The sequence below is a fragment of the Amia ocellicauda genome, chromosome 5, assembly GCF_036373705.1.
Source record: "Amia ocellicauda isolate fAmiCal2 chromosome 5, fAmiCal2.hap1, whole genome shotgun sequence".
Classification (NCBI taxonomy): domain Eukaryota; kingdom Metazoa; phylum Chordata; class Actinopteri; order Amiiformes; family Amiidae; genus Amia; species Amia ocellicauda.
Window position 1 is genome coordinate 45,641,532 of NC_089854.1, and position 16,923 is coordinate 45,658,454.

The window sequence follows — 16,923 nt, forward strand, 5'->3', positions numbered from 1 at the left end:
GTTTGAGCATACAGCAAGTTATTACAAATCCTGTGCTCTGTTCCTCAATTTGCATAGTATACAAGAGTCAGTGTGCGATAGTTCTCATTTTATTAGATTTCTGTATTCAACAAAATATAAACATCCAGTGTTACTGTACAGCAAGAGGCCCTCTTGGCAAACAAGTTCAAGCATTGTTACATTTGGAATGAACTTCTGTACAATAGAATATTATTTCACAATTTAAAAAGACAAAACCATTTTTATGTATTTTTTCATATAAATATCTCGCCAGTAAACATTTTGTGACTTGCAGCACTGAGAACTGATGTTGATTTAATTTGTGATTTTAAATTCTACACATAAACTATTTAAAGTCTTCATTGTTCTTTGCTCCATTTGATGGTTATATACCAAACTGAATTTTGATGAACAGGGCACACATTATCTAGCGGATATCTCTCACTGAAACTACATAAGATTCTAGAATACAGCAGCAGATATCTATAGATTTGAGACTATTCTTGGATGTGAGGATTAAATTAGGTTATGCTTTAAGACATGCTGTTATAGGACATTGTGGGAAATGCGTAGCACACTGCTTTTAAAACGGGATGGGACAAACCAAGCAACAATTTGCCCTGAAGTCAAAATATTACACTTTTGGTGGGTTTCACAGACCTTGATTAATGTAGCACTACTCTAATATAAAATTGTGTAGTCCATGACTAGTGCTAATTTGGGTCTGTGAAACCAGCCCTATAGATAGGTTCCTTCTTGCTTCTGGGAAAAGATTAATTTACGATCAGTCCTCTAAAGTAAATGGTTAAAACTGAGATCAAGAGCTACACACAATCTAGGGGAACAGATCCTGTTTTCTGCAAGAGACTTTGTAGAAGTTTCATTAATGAGTCTTACTGAGATTTGTTTTCAATTTTAACACAAAAATGAAAGCAATGGTCCCAAGAAATCATAAAAACCCTTCAGCAATCTGAATGTTAAAATCTGTCTCAAAAACAAGCATGTATTCCATATTCCATGTATCAATAATGATTTTTTCAGGCTGTGGTAATTCCATTGAAGCCCTACCCAGAGTTGAACTGGATGGCCCAGCAACACAGCACAGTTCCTTAATGCTACACACTCCCCAACACAACTTGGATTCTCATCATTATAAATCATGCAGAAAAGCATGGGTATATGTGAGAAGCAGACTAATAAAGGTATTTATTCTCCATAAACAAACAAACACTTAAATACAAATGCCTTGTATATGAAAATCTTTTAAATTTGTAATTAGAAAAATAAATTACTTAATAGCATTATCATGTTGTATTTTGAAATGCTTTTTTCAGCTTGCTTACACACAGCAAATCAAACGGGACATCACCTGACTATGGAGAAAGTGCCCTGTCTCCGGTTTTCCCCATAGGAGCTGTGATGCAGGACATTGCCCAAGATCAGTTTGATATTTCCATGTTGAGCTACAGTCATCTCAATTCAGGGCTTCTTTGTTAATTTGTCCTTTGAATTTACCCCATCAGATTTATCTTACATATTTGTTTCACAGAAATGTTTTCTACCCATCTTTTCTCTTTGATGTCTCCATACAACACACCTGGCGCATTCATCCATGTTACAAATACAGCATCTGCACGCCCCCATCGTAGCCAGAATTAACCCACCCACACAGCTTCCATATTCTTAGCAACTGCAACACTATAAAATAGTTAATATATTAACAGATTCCTGCACATACACATACCCATGAAATACCTATATACACCATCATTTAAAAGTACAATGAGCAAACAAAGAAAAAGATACATTTTGTTCATTCACCACTTTGCATATGGAAGCAGATGGAAGCCGCTCTGAAAGATCCATGCACCTCACTGTACATGTAGTAATTTAAAAAAATCGTAAAAAGAGCAAGAAAGGGAGATAAAATAAGCTGTCCATTAACAATGCTTTGCACAACCATGCCAAAAGGATATGCTTAGCTTTCACATCCAATTATATAAAATTAAACAGAACAAAAAAAAAAGAGGGAGAGGGAGAGGCTCTTGACCTGTGCCTCAGTGGGATGCACATCTTGCTAGTACCCTGTGACCGTGCTGAGTGAGTGTGGGAACCGGGTCTGGCTTCCCCAGTCTGGTTAGCATGCTGTTAATGATCTGCGAGATGAAAGTGTGTTGCTCTCTGGATCGTCTAGCTCTTCCTCTGGCTCAGGTCAGTACTCGTTACTAAGCCGGACAGCGAGGTGCTCTCTGACGTATCCTCTTTCTTCAGGGTTAAGAAGGCTTCTCGGCTGATATTGAGTAGCTCCCTCAGGCCTTTGTTTTCCAGCTGGAAAAAGTATAATGATAAAAATGATGATGATAATAACTATCAGACACATTCACACACTTATAGATTTATTTGTTTTTTATGAAGGACATTTATAAGTAGGACAGTGATATTGAATCAATTTATATATATATATATATATATATATATATACACACACATACATACATACACACACATTTATTTACGGTTATTTCTGTTCTCATACCCAACCTCCAAAATACAAATTATCTCTCCTAGACTGAGGCTTTTGTGCCTGTTGAAGACTTTTTACATGTCCCCAACACTAAGGTGTCATTGAGAACTAGGCTTAGAATATGCAACTGTCTGTGTTGATTGAATTAAACCCAGGCCTTTCAAGGCGAGCAAGAAAAGTTCTAACGCCATTTTATTTCACAATGGAAAAAAAATACAAAATTAAAGGAAAAGACATTAGGCATGTCAGGGATCATTGCACATTCATCTTAGATTCTACGCTTAACAGATTCATTATTTTCACATGAATTGTGCCCATTTTACACAAGGTGACAATCTAGAAAGAAAGAAAGATCTAGACACTGACTTCTAATTGTTTGATCCGTTCCTCGTCTTCATAGACACGCCCCTCGTCCAGCTCAATGGCTTTTTTCATGACCGTTGCCATTTCGTTGATCTTATCTATGTGAGCTTGCATTTCCTGCAAACATAATGTTGACAGATTATACTAATTCAAGTTCTACTAGTTTTGCACTGCAAGCTGTACCAATGAGACACAGCATTACCAGCTGGCAAACAAAATAAATGTATTCTAACTGCTTGGAAGAAATATCTCCCTTGACTTGGGAAATCCAATTTACCTCCGTTTGCTTTTACTGCAATACACTTTTGGGAGCTGATTATATATACAACTCTGGAAAAAATTAAGAGACCACGGCAAAACTTTCTTAAATCAGCATCTCTACATGTATGGCAGCCATTCCATTCCATTCATATTTTTATTTTAAATTTGGGAGAAATGTTGTCAGTAGTTTATAGAATAAAACAAAAATGTTCATTTTACCCAAACACATACCTATAAATAGCAAAACCAGAGAAACTGATCATTTTGCAGTGGTCTAAATGTTTTCCAGAGCTATGTTGTAAAACTTCTTGCACTTATGAGGTTTTCATCATCAATTATATATATATATATATATATATACAGTGAGGGAAAAAATATTTGATCCCCTGCTGATTTTGTACGTTTGCCCACTGACAAAGAAATGATCAGTCTATAATTTTAATGGTAGGTGTATTTTAACAGTGAGAGACAGAATAACAACAAAAAAATCCAGAAAAACACATTTCAAAAAAGTTATAAATTGATTTGCATGTTAATGAGGGAAGTAAGTATTTGACCCCTTCGACTTAGTACTTGGTGGCAAAACCCTTGTTGGCAATCACAGAGGTCAGACGTTTCTTGTAGTTGGCCACCAGGTTTGCACACATCTCAGGAGGGATTTTGTCCCACTCCTCTTTGCAGATCCTCTCCAAGTCATTAAGGTTTCGAGACTGACGTTTGGCAACTCAAACCTTCAGCTCCCTCCACAGATTTTCTATGGGATTAAGGTCTGGAGACTGGCTAGGCCACTCCAGGACCTTAATGTGCTTCTTCTTGAGCTACTCCTTTGTTGCCTTGGCTGTGTGTTTTGGGTCATTGTCATGCTGGAATACCCAGCCATGACCCATTTTCAATGCCCTGGCTGAGGGAAGGAGGTTCTCACCCAAGATTTGACGGTACATGGCCCCGTCCATCGTCCCTTTGATGCGGTGTAGTTGATTTTGGTCTCATCTGACCACAACACTTTCACCCAGTTCTCCTCAGAATCATTCAGATGTTCATTGGCAAACTTCAGACAGGCCTGTACATGTGCTTTCTTGAGCAGGGGGACCTTGCGGGCGCTGCAGGATTTCAGTCCTACGGTGTAGTGTATTAACATTTGTTTTCTTGGTTACTATGGTCCCAGCTGCCTTGAGATCATTAACAAGATCCTCCCGTGTAGTTCTGGGCTGATTCCTCACCGTTCTCATGATCATTGAAACTCCACGAGGCGAGATCTTGCATGGAGCCCCAGACCGAGGGAGACTGACAGTTATTTTGTGTTTCTTCCATTTGCGAATAATCGCACCAACTGTTGTCACCTTCTCACCAAGCTGCTTGGCGATGGTCTTGTAGCCCATTCCAGCCTTGTGTAGGTCTACAATCTTGTCCCTGACATCCTTGGACAGCTCTTTGGTCTTGGCCATAGTGGAGAGTTTGGAATCTGATTGATTGATTGCTTCTGTGGACAGGTGTCTTTTATACAGGTAACGAGCTGAGATTAGGAGCACTCCCTTTAAGAGAGTGCTCCTAATCTCAGCTTGTTACCTGTATAAAAGATACCTGGGAGCCAGAAATCTTGCTGGTTGATAGGGGATCAAATACTTATTTCACTCATTAACATGCAAATCAATGTATAACTTTTTTGAAATGTGTTTTTCTGGATTTTTTTGTTGTTATTCTGTCTCTCACTGTTAAAATACACCTACCATTAAAATTATAGACTGATAATTTCTTTGTCAGTGGGCAAATGTACAAAATCAGCAGGGGATCAAATACTTTTTTCCCCTCACTGTATGTATGTATGTATATATATATATATATATATATATATAAAAAAACATTCATTTTAACAAGCAGAGCTATTATAAGAAGAAATTATTAAAACCCCAGTACTCTGCTTAGAGATATAGTGGTGCTAACAAATGGAAAAACATATCAAATGCTCTCATATGAGTTGAATCTTGAATGTAATTTTTGAAATTAAGTATTTCTAGAAAAAAAGTAAAGGGGAGAAAATTCCCCAGTGGCTAATAATGAAAATTGTACTTACACTGGAGTGCTGTTCTTTCAGCTTGGTAATTATAATGGGATCATCTTTTTTGCTGGTCATTAACAACCTGAACACCTGCTCTCTGTATTTACTCATTATGAGTTCAAGAGCAGACTGATGCTCCTCCAACGACGTGCGCAACTCTGGAAGAACAAATTCAAAATATAACATCTTAGGTGTTTGCCCAGACCATCTGAAAGGAACATGTGACCATAGTTTGACTACCTCTGCTCTAGTAGGTTCAATGCTGACCAACTGAAATATAGCCTTCTCTAAATGCTAATGATAAACAGTTTATGTTTTGTTATTTGTAGCTATTTTATTAAACATTCTCTCAGCTGTCTGGTAACTAAGTTCCCACTCTGTTTAAATTATAAGCAAAATTTAAATTAGTCTGATATCCATAATTTAAGTAAGAAATGGGATTGGCTGAACAATGCAAACAACAGTTTAAAATACAAGAGGATAGAATGAAATGTTGAAAACTGGCTATCCTAATTGTCTGAAAAAGAAAAAAGTAAAAAAGCAAGTTAATCTTTCAAGTGGGTCTCTGTATGTTTCATAGCAGCACAAGTAAATGATAAAGTAAATATACAGCAGTGAAAGTAAATAGTAAAGTAAACTGCAGAATCAATAAATAGTAAATATACAACTGCACATGTGGGCGCTACCTTTGTTTTCTTGCTGCAGTTCCCTGATCTGCCGGTTCTCCTGCTGGATTCCCATCACCAGAGTGGATCTGGGCCGGTGCCTTGCCACCTCATTCAATTCCTGAATCTCCTCCTGGTACTGGAGGGAAAGCAAACACATATTGTACCTGAACTTTCACGTTATACCTTGTACTAATGATTCAAATGTCTATACTGAAAACAACAAGAAAAAACAGAAACACTATTGGTTGTAAATGGAAGAGCTTATCCAATGCGAGAATGTAATTGTTGAAAGTCAATATAATGTAAACTTACTATTAGGTCTCTTTTTGCTTTTTATTATTAGAATTCAATATCAGATTACAAACAATTGATGGAAGCATGCAGATATTCAATTAATTTGTTCGTTTCATTGTTTGAGAGTCTGGGAGGCTTAATATTCAACATTTATGTTAAACCAAAGCAGACAGGTCTACTGTGACATTAATATTATCTCCCATAGATAATCTGATGGTTAAACAAATACATCCATGAGATTGATGTATAGATAAATAGATACATAACATGGATAGACCAGCTTACCTGTTTCATAGCTTCAACTCGCTTGTTGAGTGAAGTGGTCTGCTCGATCAGCACCTCCGCAGCATTATCGTGGTCCCTCAGCCTATCCACTAGGGCTTTAGCGTCAGAGAGGACCTTCTCTATTGTACAGCTCATTTCTACAACAATACATTCAAGCATTTTAATAACTGCAGCTTACAATCTCCCAAAGCATTTCATTGAACTGCATTCAGTCAGCAGTAACCCTGAATACATGTAGCTGCTACTCACACTTGCTGTCAGATATCACACCAATGCAACTAGCCTGCATTAAAGAACAAGTTATTGCTGAAGAGATCAAATACTTTCCGTCCGATCATGTAGTATTACCAACCCAGGCTGTCTGTCACCTTAGTATACAGGTCAATATACCAATGTATTGTGCCTATACACTGCTGTTAATCTGCAAACAATACACTAAAGACACTACATTTTAAGTTATAACTTATATGTATCAATTTCCGGTTTAGACTGCGATTCCTACCATTACAAGTACGATGAGGTTTCTATTTTAATTCAATTTCAAATCAACATGGACTTAAACGCGCAACTTACTTTTAAGCGTGAACTGTTCAGTGGAAAATATCATTTTTAACGATATACATTAACAATAATAAATAACAGAAGATCCACTCGATTGCAACACATAGCTCAGCTGGCACAAGTTGCTTCATTATCTAATAGACTTATACCTGTCTGTACATTACAATAATCAACTAATTGCACTAGTAAGTACATTTGTATTTGTTAATTTAAGGGTGACAGCGAATTGACCCAGTCAAAACATCAGAATATTTCATTACCCAGTTATAAAGTTGTACAATTAGCCCAGTGTACTAACATTGGTAACAGAATCATAGAAACTTAAAGATTATAGACACCTGAAATATACATCACATTCGTCTCAGATTCAATGTATTTCTTACGTATGTGGATTTCTTGTGTCTCCCTTTAACCTGCTGCTTTTCCAAATTTTAACTGTCACAGCTCTTAACCATTTCATACCTTATCTGGCGCACAGCAGCGACCCTTCTGTACCCGGAAGTTATTTCCTCTGTTTATATCTACTACTTCCGTTTGTGTCAAACAGTAATCGTGCAGAGCGGGCCGTAAGAGCAGCGGTGTGCGGATTGTGGTGTACAGCGCTATAGCATTGCAATTGCTCTGTTACTTCTATAGAAATATTGCATCTCCGTTAAAGAGAAACAACACACAACTTCATGTATAAATGTATAAAATATTGCAGACTTAATTGTTAGCCTATTGTTTTAACGAAATCATGTTATATTCATAAATAAGTTGTATTCTCAAAGACGAAAAGCCGCAATTTCAATATTTAGGCAATTTATTATGCAGCATATGTTACAGAAACTGAAATAATTACAAGACGATTTCAATGCACCTGTTCACATTTAGCCCATTGTCTTGAGCAAGATGAATATAGTATAGAACTGGAGTATAATCAGGTCTTTAGCAAAAGTAAAAGGACAACCTTTTGAATCTTTTTTTTTTTTTTTTTTTTTTTTTTTTACTTATAGCTATTTTGTAACTGCAACATAGCAGATCACAGTATCTTGTGACCAATATATAACATTGAACATTATTACAAAGTATTCAAATACAAATGCCTTGCGTTACAAATATTAATAAAAACACTTAATTTACATAGTTTTGCAACCTTTTACAACAAAGGTGTCCCAAAAAAATAAACGAGGGTAGGGACAGAGGGCAGATTGGGTTGAGGTAGAGAATGGAAGAATTACATAATTTGTATTATATGTAAAATATCCTAGTATTGTCTTACTACTTACTTTACTTATCATATTTTTTCAGATAAATGTTTATTACAACTTACCATTTCACTGACAGATGCCTTGGTGATGAACTTATAAACAGCTATGTATTTAATTACAGTGCCATGAATATTACATTCCCCCCACCACCACCCTTAATTATTTGTAGGTGTGGTGGGCCAGACAGAAATCCTATGTTGATTGCTTTGCTTCTCATGTTCAGTTTTAGGTTTTCCAGACAGGAGTCAGTTTCAAAATACAATATTTTTTTCTGACTCAGACTCTAGTAGGATATAAAATGATAATGATAATGATAATGACAAGAACATCAATGTCAATGTGTGAAAAATAACAAAATCCTTTATTGGGAGCTTGTCTCTGTCAACAAAAGTGCAAGAGAAAGCCACATGGTTCTTGAAAAAGTAGAGAAAAGTCCCTTGAATCTTGAAATTCTTGTGCTATAAACAGAGAAAAATTATTAATTACATCCAAAGCTGTGTAACACAATCATCTAGCATAGTTTGCAATAACACATTAGGACTTTGGGTGTATATAATAATTTATATAAATCATTAACTTGTTTATTTTTCTTTTGTCTTCATTAGACAATCACTTACCTTTTCAAATTCTTATTGCAAAAAGCCAGTGTTCTGACTTTCTGACTTTTCTTCTTCCCTGCAAAGTTAAAGTAATCGTAATTGTAATTAGATGTTTCCTCATATTATTTTACAACTGCAATTTAACTTAAGTTTCATAATATTTCATTATGAAGAATAATCTTGATTGTGTTTTGTACCTTGTTTGTAGAACATTGTTATTACATTGAAAATTAGAAAGTAATCAAATGAATCTGTGAACAGAGGTATTTCTGGTACTATTTAGACAGTGTTTCTGTAGTGAAATTCTTTGAGAAATCCCTCCAATCATCTATCTTCAAATAGCCTCATCCAGTACAGGGTCACACTGGAGCCTAAACCGGCACACACATGACATAAGACAAGGTACACCCTGGATTTGAGGCCAGTAAATTAACACAGGCATACACTGTACACATATACTGTATACAAACACACCACACTCACACAATTGCAGTGCCTTTTAGAGTAACCTAAAATAATTAACCTCTAAACTCTATTAGATCTGGTCTAATGATTGATTACACTACAAAGCAGTGATGGTTTGATACACTGTTTCACAAAGTCAAGTTAAAAAAAGTATATTTTTTTATTAATAAAAAGGAGGTTGCAACATGAAGTAATCTTTCCAGCTTTTGTACTACTAAGGAGGTGCTTTACATAATCTCTCCCTCCTGAGAATCCCGTATGTATTTAGAAAAACACAAGAAACGAAAGTTCAACTGTAATGGACACCAAACGAGCACGATGGGTCGAATGGCCTCCTCTCGTTTGTAAACATTCTTATGTTCTAATGTTGGTTACTGTAAAGTGAAATGAACAGGAAATAAATATAAAACATGAAAGGAAATGTGATCTTGTGATTATTCAATTCAGAAATACATAGTTTTGAAAGAATGGATCAGGGTATAATGTATAATTAAGCATGCCAACATATCCATAATAATGAAGATGTAGTTTAAAATGAAATAGTTCTGAAGATCAGTGTTTCCAAACATAAAATAAGCTGGCACCACTTTGCAGACTCCATGATGGTCATTAAGCGATGACACAGGTATTGTCCAGAAGATAAAAAGTTAAATAAAGCACAGGCACTATTTTAACGAAGAAAATCCTTGACATAATTCTTGATGTGTTTTGACTATCCTAAAATAACAATGACCAAACCATGTTGATACAGTATTTAATATATATATATATATATATATATATATATATATATATATATATATATATATATATATATATATATATATTCTATTTGTATTATCAAATGGTAATGTAAACTCATTTAAATGGGTGGGGGACACTACTGTTGTACCCTTGAGCAAGGTACTTTACCTAGATTGCTCCAGGAAAAACCCAGCTGTATAAATGGGTAATTGTATGTAAATAGAAAGTGATATATTGTAACAATTGTAAGTCTCCCTGAATAAGGGTGTTTGCTAAGAAATATAATAATAAACATTCTTCTGCATAGATTTGTTTTCCCCCAGAACTAAGTAGTACTAAATCTGTGCCCTTCTTACTTGACTTCATTTTTAATGGAAGAGTGATTTTGGTCATCCATCTCTCCATATTTGAAAGATGCTTTCTGTGATACGCCTGGTACATTTCTATGAGTCTTCCTTACCTCTGCCTGTGAAATCAATAAGAACAGTTAATACAAATAAGAATGTGCTTTAGCATTAGGTTGGCCTTGAACGTAACTCATATTAGAGAAGTGTCCGTAAAAGGCTTGGCTTTAGACCAGACTCGCATTGGCCACATGTGAGCAGGTCAGAAAAAAAATAATGAAACTACTCAAATATAAGGATTTTTTCCAGCTCCAAATGTCAGTTCAGACCACAACTCCCCATTCCAGCTCCACACACCAGGGGGCGCTCTAGAAATCTGCCTTTTTTGCTTTGGACTTAAACACTCAGAATAAGAAAGAACAAGGTGTGCACTTACCGTTCCGTTTGCAACTCTTCTTAAATAATCCCGCCTGTTCTGTAGCATGCAGCTACACCGCCGCTCAATCTCTCTTTCCATACCCCGTAACTCTGGCAAACAGTCAACGATCTAAAACAGTCAGAATGGATCTCTTAATGGCTGCAAGGAAAGTCCTGACACAAAGTAGGCCACAACCTACGCAAATACAAGTCAAGGATTTCACTGGTTTAGCTCTAGGGTTTCCAAGTTGCAAACCACTAATAGAGACACGGTGAGGAGGAACAAGGGAACACATTGCCATCCAAATTCCCTTAAGATAGTCTTGAAAAATCCACTCCCACAGAAATTAGGAACTCTGGGTACCATTAAATCAAGCTTAAATACATACTTTTTTAGGAAGGGTTTTTTTATAAATGTTTTTATCACTTGCTGTTTTTGTTCTTGTTCTTTTAAAGCACTGTGCATGATTTAATCACTTATGTTTTCATGACATTTTGAAGCACTTTGAGATGCATCCAACTCTTGTCATGAATCAGCACCTAAGTGCAGCAAACATAAAGGCTCAATCACTGAAAGCTCTGTTTTTCGTTGATAACAGTGTCCTATTGTCCTACTGATTTTGAACAATCAGAATCATCTCTTTATTGTAACCATACAACTCTGTACCCAGATCTCATTGGCAGTGCTCTGCTCCCTGTCAAGTTGTGATATTTCAAGCGTATTCCTGCAAGGACTCATGGCAAGAATGGTAGATGCCTTAAAGGTTTTATTAGACTTGATCATTTCAAGCATTTCTTTCTTGTGTTGAATCAGTCGTTACCTTACTGAAACAAATATTTGGGATGAAAGCTTTAGTACCCTTTATCTACACTCTGGTGTCTTCCCAGACATCAGTTTGCTTCAATAATGTTTTGTCTTCAAATCACACTGGGCATTTTTGAATGCATTGTTTTAGAAGGAAAATAAATGACATCGTTACCACCATTAAGCAAGACAAATTGGCAAATATTGCAAAAGGCTTGCTTTGTAGTGAATAACTGTAAATGAGATGTGTGGAATTGAATGGAATGAATAAATGAATGCCCCATTATACCTCTTTGGTAATTGGCTTCCAGTCGATGCTCTTCTTAAACATCCCATTCCTCCAAACCATGTACTTAATCATGATAGATCTTGCAATTGCCTAATTAAGAAAAGATTGTGCTGTTAACAAGGCTGTTAGGGCAATCCTAATAACTGACTTGAACTGCTACGCACACAGCCTCCTGCATGTCAGATAACAGTGCCACCATTATATTGACAGATACGAGTGTTCTGCTCTTAGAAAGCAAACTTACTGACATTATAACAAGGTCCTTAATGAGACATGTTATTAAAATGTTTCCCATTCTCGAGTAAAGCTAAATTCCTCTTTAATGAGTTGGATTTCCTAATGAGTCCTCATTTCAATCACAAGTTCCTAGTCAATATATTTTTAAAAGATTCTCTTCCAAACAATATGAACTATGTTATTCCACAAAACCAATGTAGGGGCCAGCAATTCATGTTTATGAATCATGTACAGACTATCTGTAGAAAAGAGAGGCATTTCCCATGAGAGTAGAGAAGACATGATTGTATAGGATTGTGCTTTTTTGCCTTCACAAAAACAAGGAGCTTTTGAGAGGTATAGGAAGGTCACATGGTCTATTTTATGGACATGAATGTTTTCATTTTGCTGAAAATCTGGTTAGCGGTACTTACACTGAACATTTTCTGAGGACCAGAGGCTTTTGTTTTACCTTTTTTTGAAATAAGATAATGCTCGGCACTGTACAAACTCTGCAAGAAGAACAAAGCACAATGCAAAACAAAGTGAGTTGTGCTTCCATGTATGTTGCTATGTTTTTAGAATGCATTTCAAGTTTATAGATTAATGTATTTATTTATGTGTTGATCTGTGTGACATTGAGCCAAGCTTAAGTCATAAAAACAAAAACAGTAAAAGCAATAATTCCTATTTAAGGGAACCAGTCTCCTGCATTCAGAGTTGTGATTCAGATGCCAATGTACCTTTCTCTCCTTGATAAATTCAAGCAGTGCTTTCCTCAGAGGGAAACTGTACGGGAACACAATGTTTACATCCTCAGCGGTCATATTAATAAGATCATTGCCAGAAACTTGTTGCTCTGTGGAGAGAAAATAAAAAGGCAAGAAAAGATAATTAAACACAAAAAATGTATCTGAACTGAAAAAATAAACAACAAGTCTAAGGAAGACAAACACAATTCCTTTGGCTAATCAGTGACAGGAAACACCAGCTCAGACTTTTCTCATTGGACGGCAGCTCTTTTCCCACAGTATATAGGCAATAGAAAGGCTGTGATATAACGAGTAATTTTGGGTCGAGTTTCCCTCTCAAATGGAAGCCCATGGACTCTTTACCAAAAGACTATTCCTGATTCGTATTCAGCATACTTTTTGAGCTCAAAGTAAGATATCTAAGCTCAGCAGGCTTTGTTTCCCCGCTTTATATAAAGTTGGTATTTCTTAATTCATAGCACTGGGAGATTCAAGTATAATATATATATATTAATAAACCTACCACATAAAGCGTCCGCCAGTATGTGTAGAGTGGGATCCTGCTTCTTGAGGCAACTTTTCAGCTGTTCATGGCTGAGGCCTCGGAAGTTCATTTTTGTCTTTTGTTTCACTTTGATACCTTAAAACACACACACACACACACACACACAAATGACTGTATCAGAGTCTCCTAAGAACTGAAGAGACAAAATATTTAAAATGCACAATAATTTTCAAGCTTTTGTGGCTGAAAATGTTATTCCAATAAAATTTCAATGTTTAAGTCTGGAAGTGCAAGATTTTACACTAGGTGAAGAAAAGCTCTTTATGAAATATAAGTAATGACAGGAGGGAGTCTGAGTGGGACTGGAGATGCAGATTTGAAATCTGAGGACCACACTCAATGAATCTTTACTGAAGCCAATGTGCATCACTGTACATTTTTTTTTTTTAAAGCATCACAGACTGTAGAGTCAGCCCTTTACCCTGCAGATCACAGTTTTTCTAGGTGAACATTAATAGGAGTTCATTGTCAAGTGGAGAGGCAGCTGGGGTTAAAATCCTGTGAATGGTCTTTAATTCTGTGAGAATAATATGTCTGCCCAGTTGAATCCCCCTTCAGTAGCTCTACAAAAATAAATGCATAAAATACCCATGAGTCTGTCTTAGAAAGTATTATATGTATAACTTTTCAAAGAAAATAACATACAAATTGAACCATTGAACAAAATGCACTTGCCTGCACAAAAATTGTATTTAAAGGAATCCAGCTGTTCTTTAATGAACGAATAAAGACTCTCAGGTCTTAGTTTCACAGACTACAGATACAAATTTAGCAAATGCATTGTGATTGGTGGGTCTATTTTGTTGCTAGGTTACCAAGATCCATTAACATCTACTTAAAACCAAATGCCCTATTAAACCTATACCAAGTTTCAAATCAATTAATTTATCCAGGCTCTGCAATAATTCTAATTACAGGGGCTATTAATAGAACCGTTTATAGACTTCAGTTATAGACACAGCTGTAGTAACTATGGACAGTCACAACCTGACCAAAGAATATTTATGAAATTAAAAAGCACATTTGGTGAAAGACTTCAGGTGTTTGCTCTGTGGCATAAGATAACATTTATGGGAAACAATAAAATGATAAATTGTACCTCCTTCAGCCATTTACAAATAATGTAGCTAAAGCCTGAGAGCAAATAATATCTATTTAATTAATTCCACAAATCAATGTACTACTTTGACAACTATCTAACCTAGGCTCTGCTGTATTTTTAGGGTAAATGAAGTATTGATTTATGTATTGAATTCTTCTTCAAACCACATTCTTTGGAGTTTTCTTCCACAGAAAACCTTGACTCTGATTCTCTTCATCCCTAATTCTTGAGAGCAGCATGCAGGGGTGTTGCTATGTGCTCGACAAAGAAGGAGCACTATCTTCCATAATCAATCTGAGACCTTTCAAACTGCACAAACACACCGCTGTGAGTGACCACAGCGTCGCTCTGTCAGAGTTCAGCACACACTGTGGTATTTTCAAAGAGACAGACAAGGGGAACAATTCATTGAGCTAAAACAAGTCTCCATAGTTTGAGTTTGTGCTCCCACATATGTTTGAGTGTCTGTATGAGTGATGGTAGAATAATACATATGCACTGTATGTCTATACTGTGCATGTTGACAGATTAATATCTTTGATGGATTTACAGGTGGGTAGTGGGAATCGCTAGTTGAATATATACACAAACATTTACATGTATAACAATATTTACAGATAACAATATGCACAATTGTATTGTTTCCCTATCTGCCCTCAGCAGTATTTTTGTCCGTTAATACTTTTGCAAAATGTGTGACACAGCAATCTGATAGAATAATTCAAAGTGGTACCCTGGACTGCACTTTGGTTACTAACTTAAGAGTTAAAAACAGACGAACCAAAAAACACATAACTGTTCCAAAAATAACCTTCCAAGAAAGTGAAACAAGGACAATAGATACATTTAAAACGTCTATTTGAATGTTTTGTTATCCACTGGTTGCAGTTTACATGCATACAGTGATACTTTAGTGATAACAATAGCAACAACAACCACAATAACATTATTATTATTATTATTATTATTATTAATAATAATAATAATAATAACAATAATAATAATAATAATAATAATAATAATAATAATAATAATGAACGTGTTCTGCTGCATTCATGCCCCCTATGACAACATATTTCAGATTACTCAACCTACCTTATCCTTTTTTGCCCCTTGGTGAGGTGAATTGTGGTTCAAACGAGCTCTCTACGTCTCTGTACTTCCCAATGCTTGCGGACTACCAGAAGCTCACAGTATAGGGTAGGATTTCTCTTGCCAATTATAATCTTTTCTCTCTGGCTGTCTGCTGCAGCACCGCCAGCTCTCCCCTCTGACTGAGCCATGATCCGCTCCACATGGCGGTCCTCTGCACAGTTCTCATGGTGCTGTTTTTGTTTTTACTCTATTCCTGATTGTTTTTTCTGGTGTTATTGAAAGAAAATACATAATTTCTCTTGGGTTACATGTCGCTGGTGCATCACCCTTTTTTGGTAAAACGCCAGGAAACGTTAGAAAAAATAGAACATAGCTACAATAACCAAATTCAAAACAAACAAGTAAAACTGTAAAACTATAAACTGTGCCTGTAGTGTTTGTGATGGAGGATCCCACAATAACGAGTAATGCAGCATAACTATGATGTAACTTTGACATATGTAGCTAACCAGACATGAGAAATTCTAAGTATATTGTTATTCTGTAATGCAAGTAATAATAATAATAATAATAATAATAATAATAATAATAATGAGCTTGCAAAACAATTACAATGATAATGATGTAATAGCTGGTAAAGATTATGAAATTAAATAGCATGATAACATTGCAAACACCGGCATTTTATTTTAAGAGAATCACAATGAATGAAGATTCATTCAAACGGTATTTTTACTACTGCCATTACTACTACTAGGTGCATCAAAGTATTACCTAGCAGCCCCTCTTTAATTGCAACCTGTCCAATTTATTAGTAATTTCTTTATATCCAAGAAAATTACAAAAACTGGCTAAACTGGCGATCTGAAATTAACGAACTAACTAGTAACACCAGAAACGTTATATATTTTCACAGTGTAAACACGAAATTTTACATTTTGTATTTTTCTCAACATACAGCACAATTACACTTGGTGGCACTGTTTCAAACAAAGGCGACTGGAGAAATACGATTATGTAATTAATAATTAAAGTTGAGGTATAACTGAAGTATTTCTGTTTGTAGTGACTTGAATTTTGAAAATACTAAAATATACTATTCTTGCTTTAATGGTTAATGGTTACATCAGAGAAATAACGTTTCAATGTGTATTTCACCTACGGAACATTCAATTGATATTCATTTAACGACTTTAATTTCTAAATATTAAGTGAAAAATACATCAAATAAAAAAATGGATTTCCACATATGACCACAAGGTGGCAGT

At 35.7% G+C, this 16,923-nt stretch overlaps 2 protein-coding genes across 4 annotated transcripts; both read right to left on the reverse strand.

Annotated features, from left to right (window-relative positions):
- Nucleotides 1–73: 73 nt before the first annotated feature.
- fgfr1op2 (FGFR1 oncogene partner 2) lies at nt 74–7,521 on the reverse strand. 3 transcript variants are annotated; one of them, XM_066705452.1, is made up of 6 exons: nt 7,475–7,521; nt 6,452–6,588; nt 5,891–6,008; nt 5,220–5,362; nt 2,891–3,004; nt 74–2,328 (listed from the first exon to the last, which is right to left on the reverse strand). In XM_066705452.1, exons 2-6 carry the CDS (start codon nt 6,584–6,586, stop codon nt 2,191–2,193), a joined length of 648 nt encoding a protein of 215 aa, XP_066561549.1. In that variant the 5' UTR covers nt 6,587–6,588; nt 7,475–7,521; the 3' UTR covers nt 74–2,190. The 3 variants fall into 3 exon arrangements, with proteins under 3 accessions (XP_066561549.1, XP_066561548.1, XP_066561547.1); XM_066705451.1 differs by having other exon boundaries at nt 7,396–7,485; XM_066705450.1 differs by lacking the exon at nt 7,475–7,521 and adding an exon at nt 7,351–7,378.
- A 2,793-nt stretch (nt 7,522–10,314) lies between these two features.
- Nucleotides 10,315–15,811, reverse strand: LOC136750608 (uncharacterized). Its single transcript, XM_066705735.1, has 6 exons — nt 15,656–15,811; nt 13,417–13,533; nt 12,885–13,000; nt 12,576–12,653; nt 11,926–12,015; nt 10,315–10,961 (listed from the first exon to the last, which is right to left on the reverse strand). Exons 2-6 carry the CDS (start codon nt 13,505–13,507, stop codon nt 10,701–10,703), a joined length of 636 nt encoding a protein of 211 aa, XP_066561832.1. The 5' UTR covers nt 13,508–13,533; nt 15,656–15,811; the 3' UTR covers nt 10,315–10,700.
- Nucleotides 15,812–16,923: the final 1,112 nt, after the last annotated feature.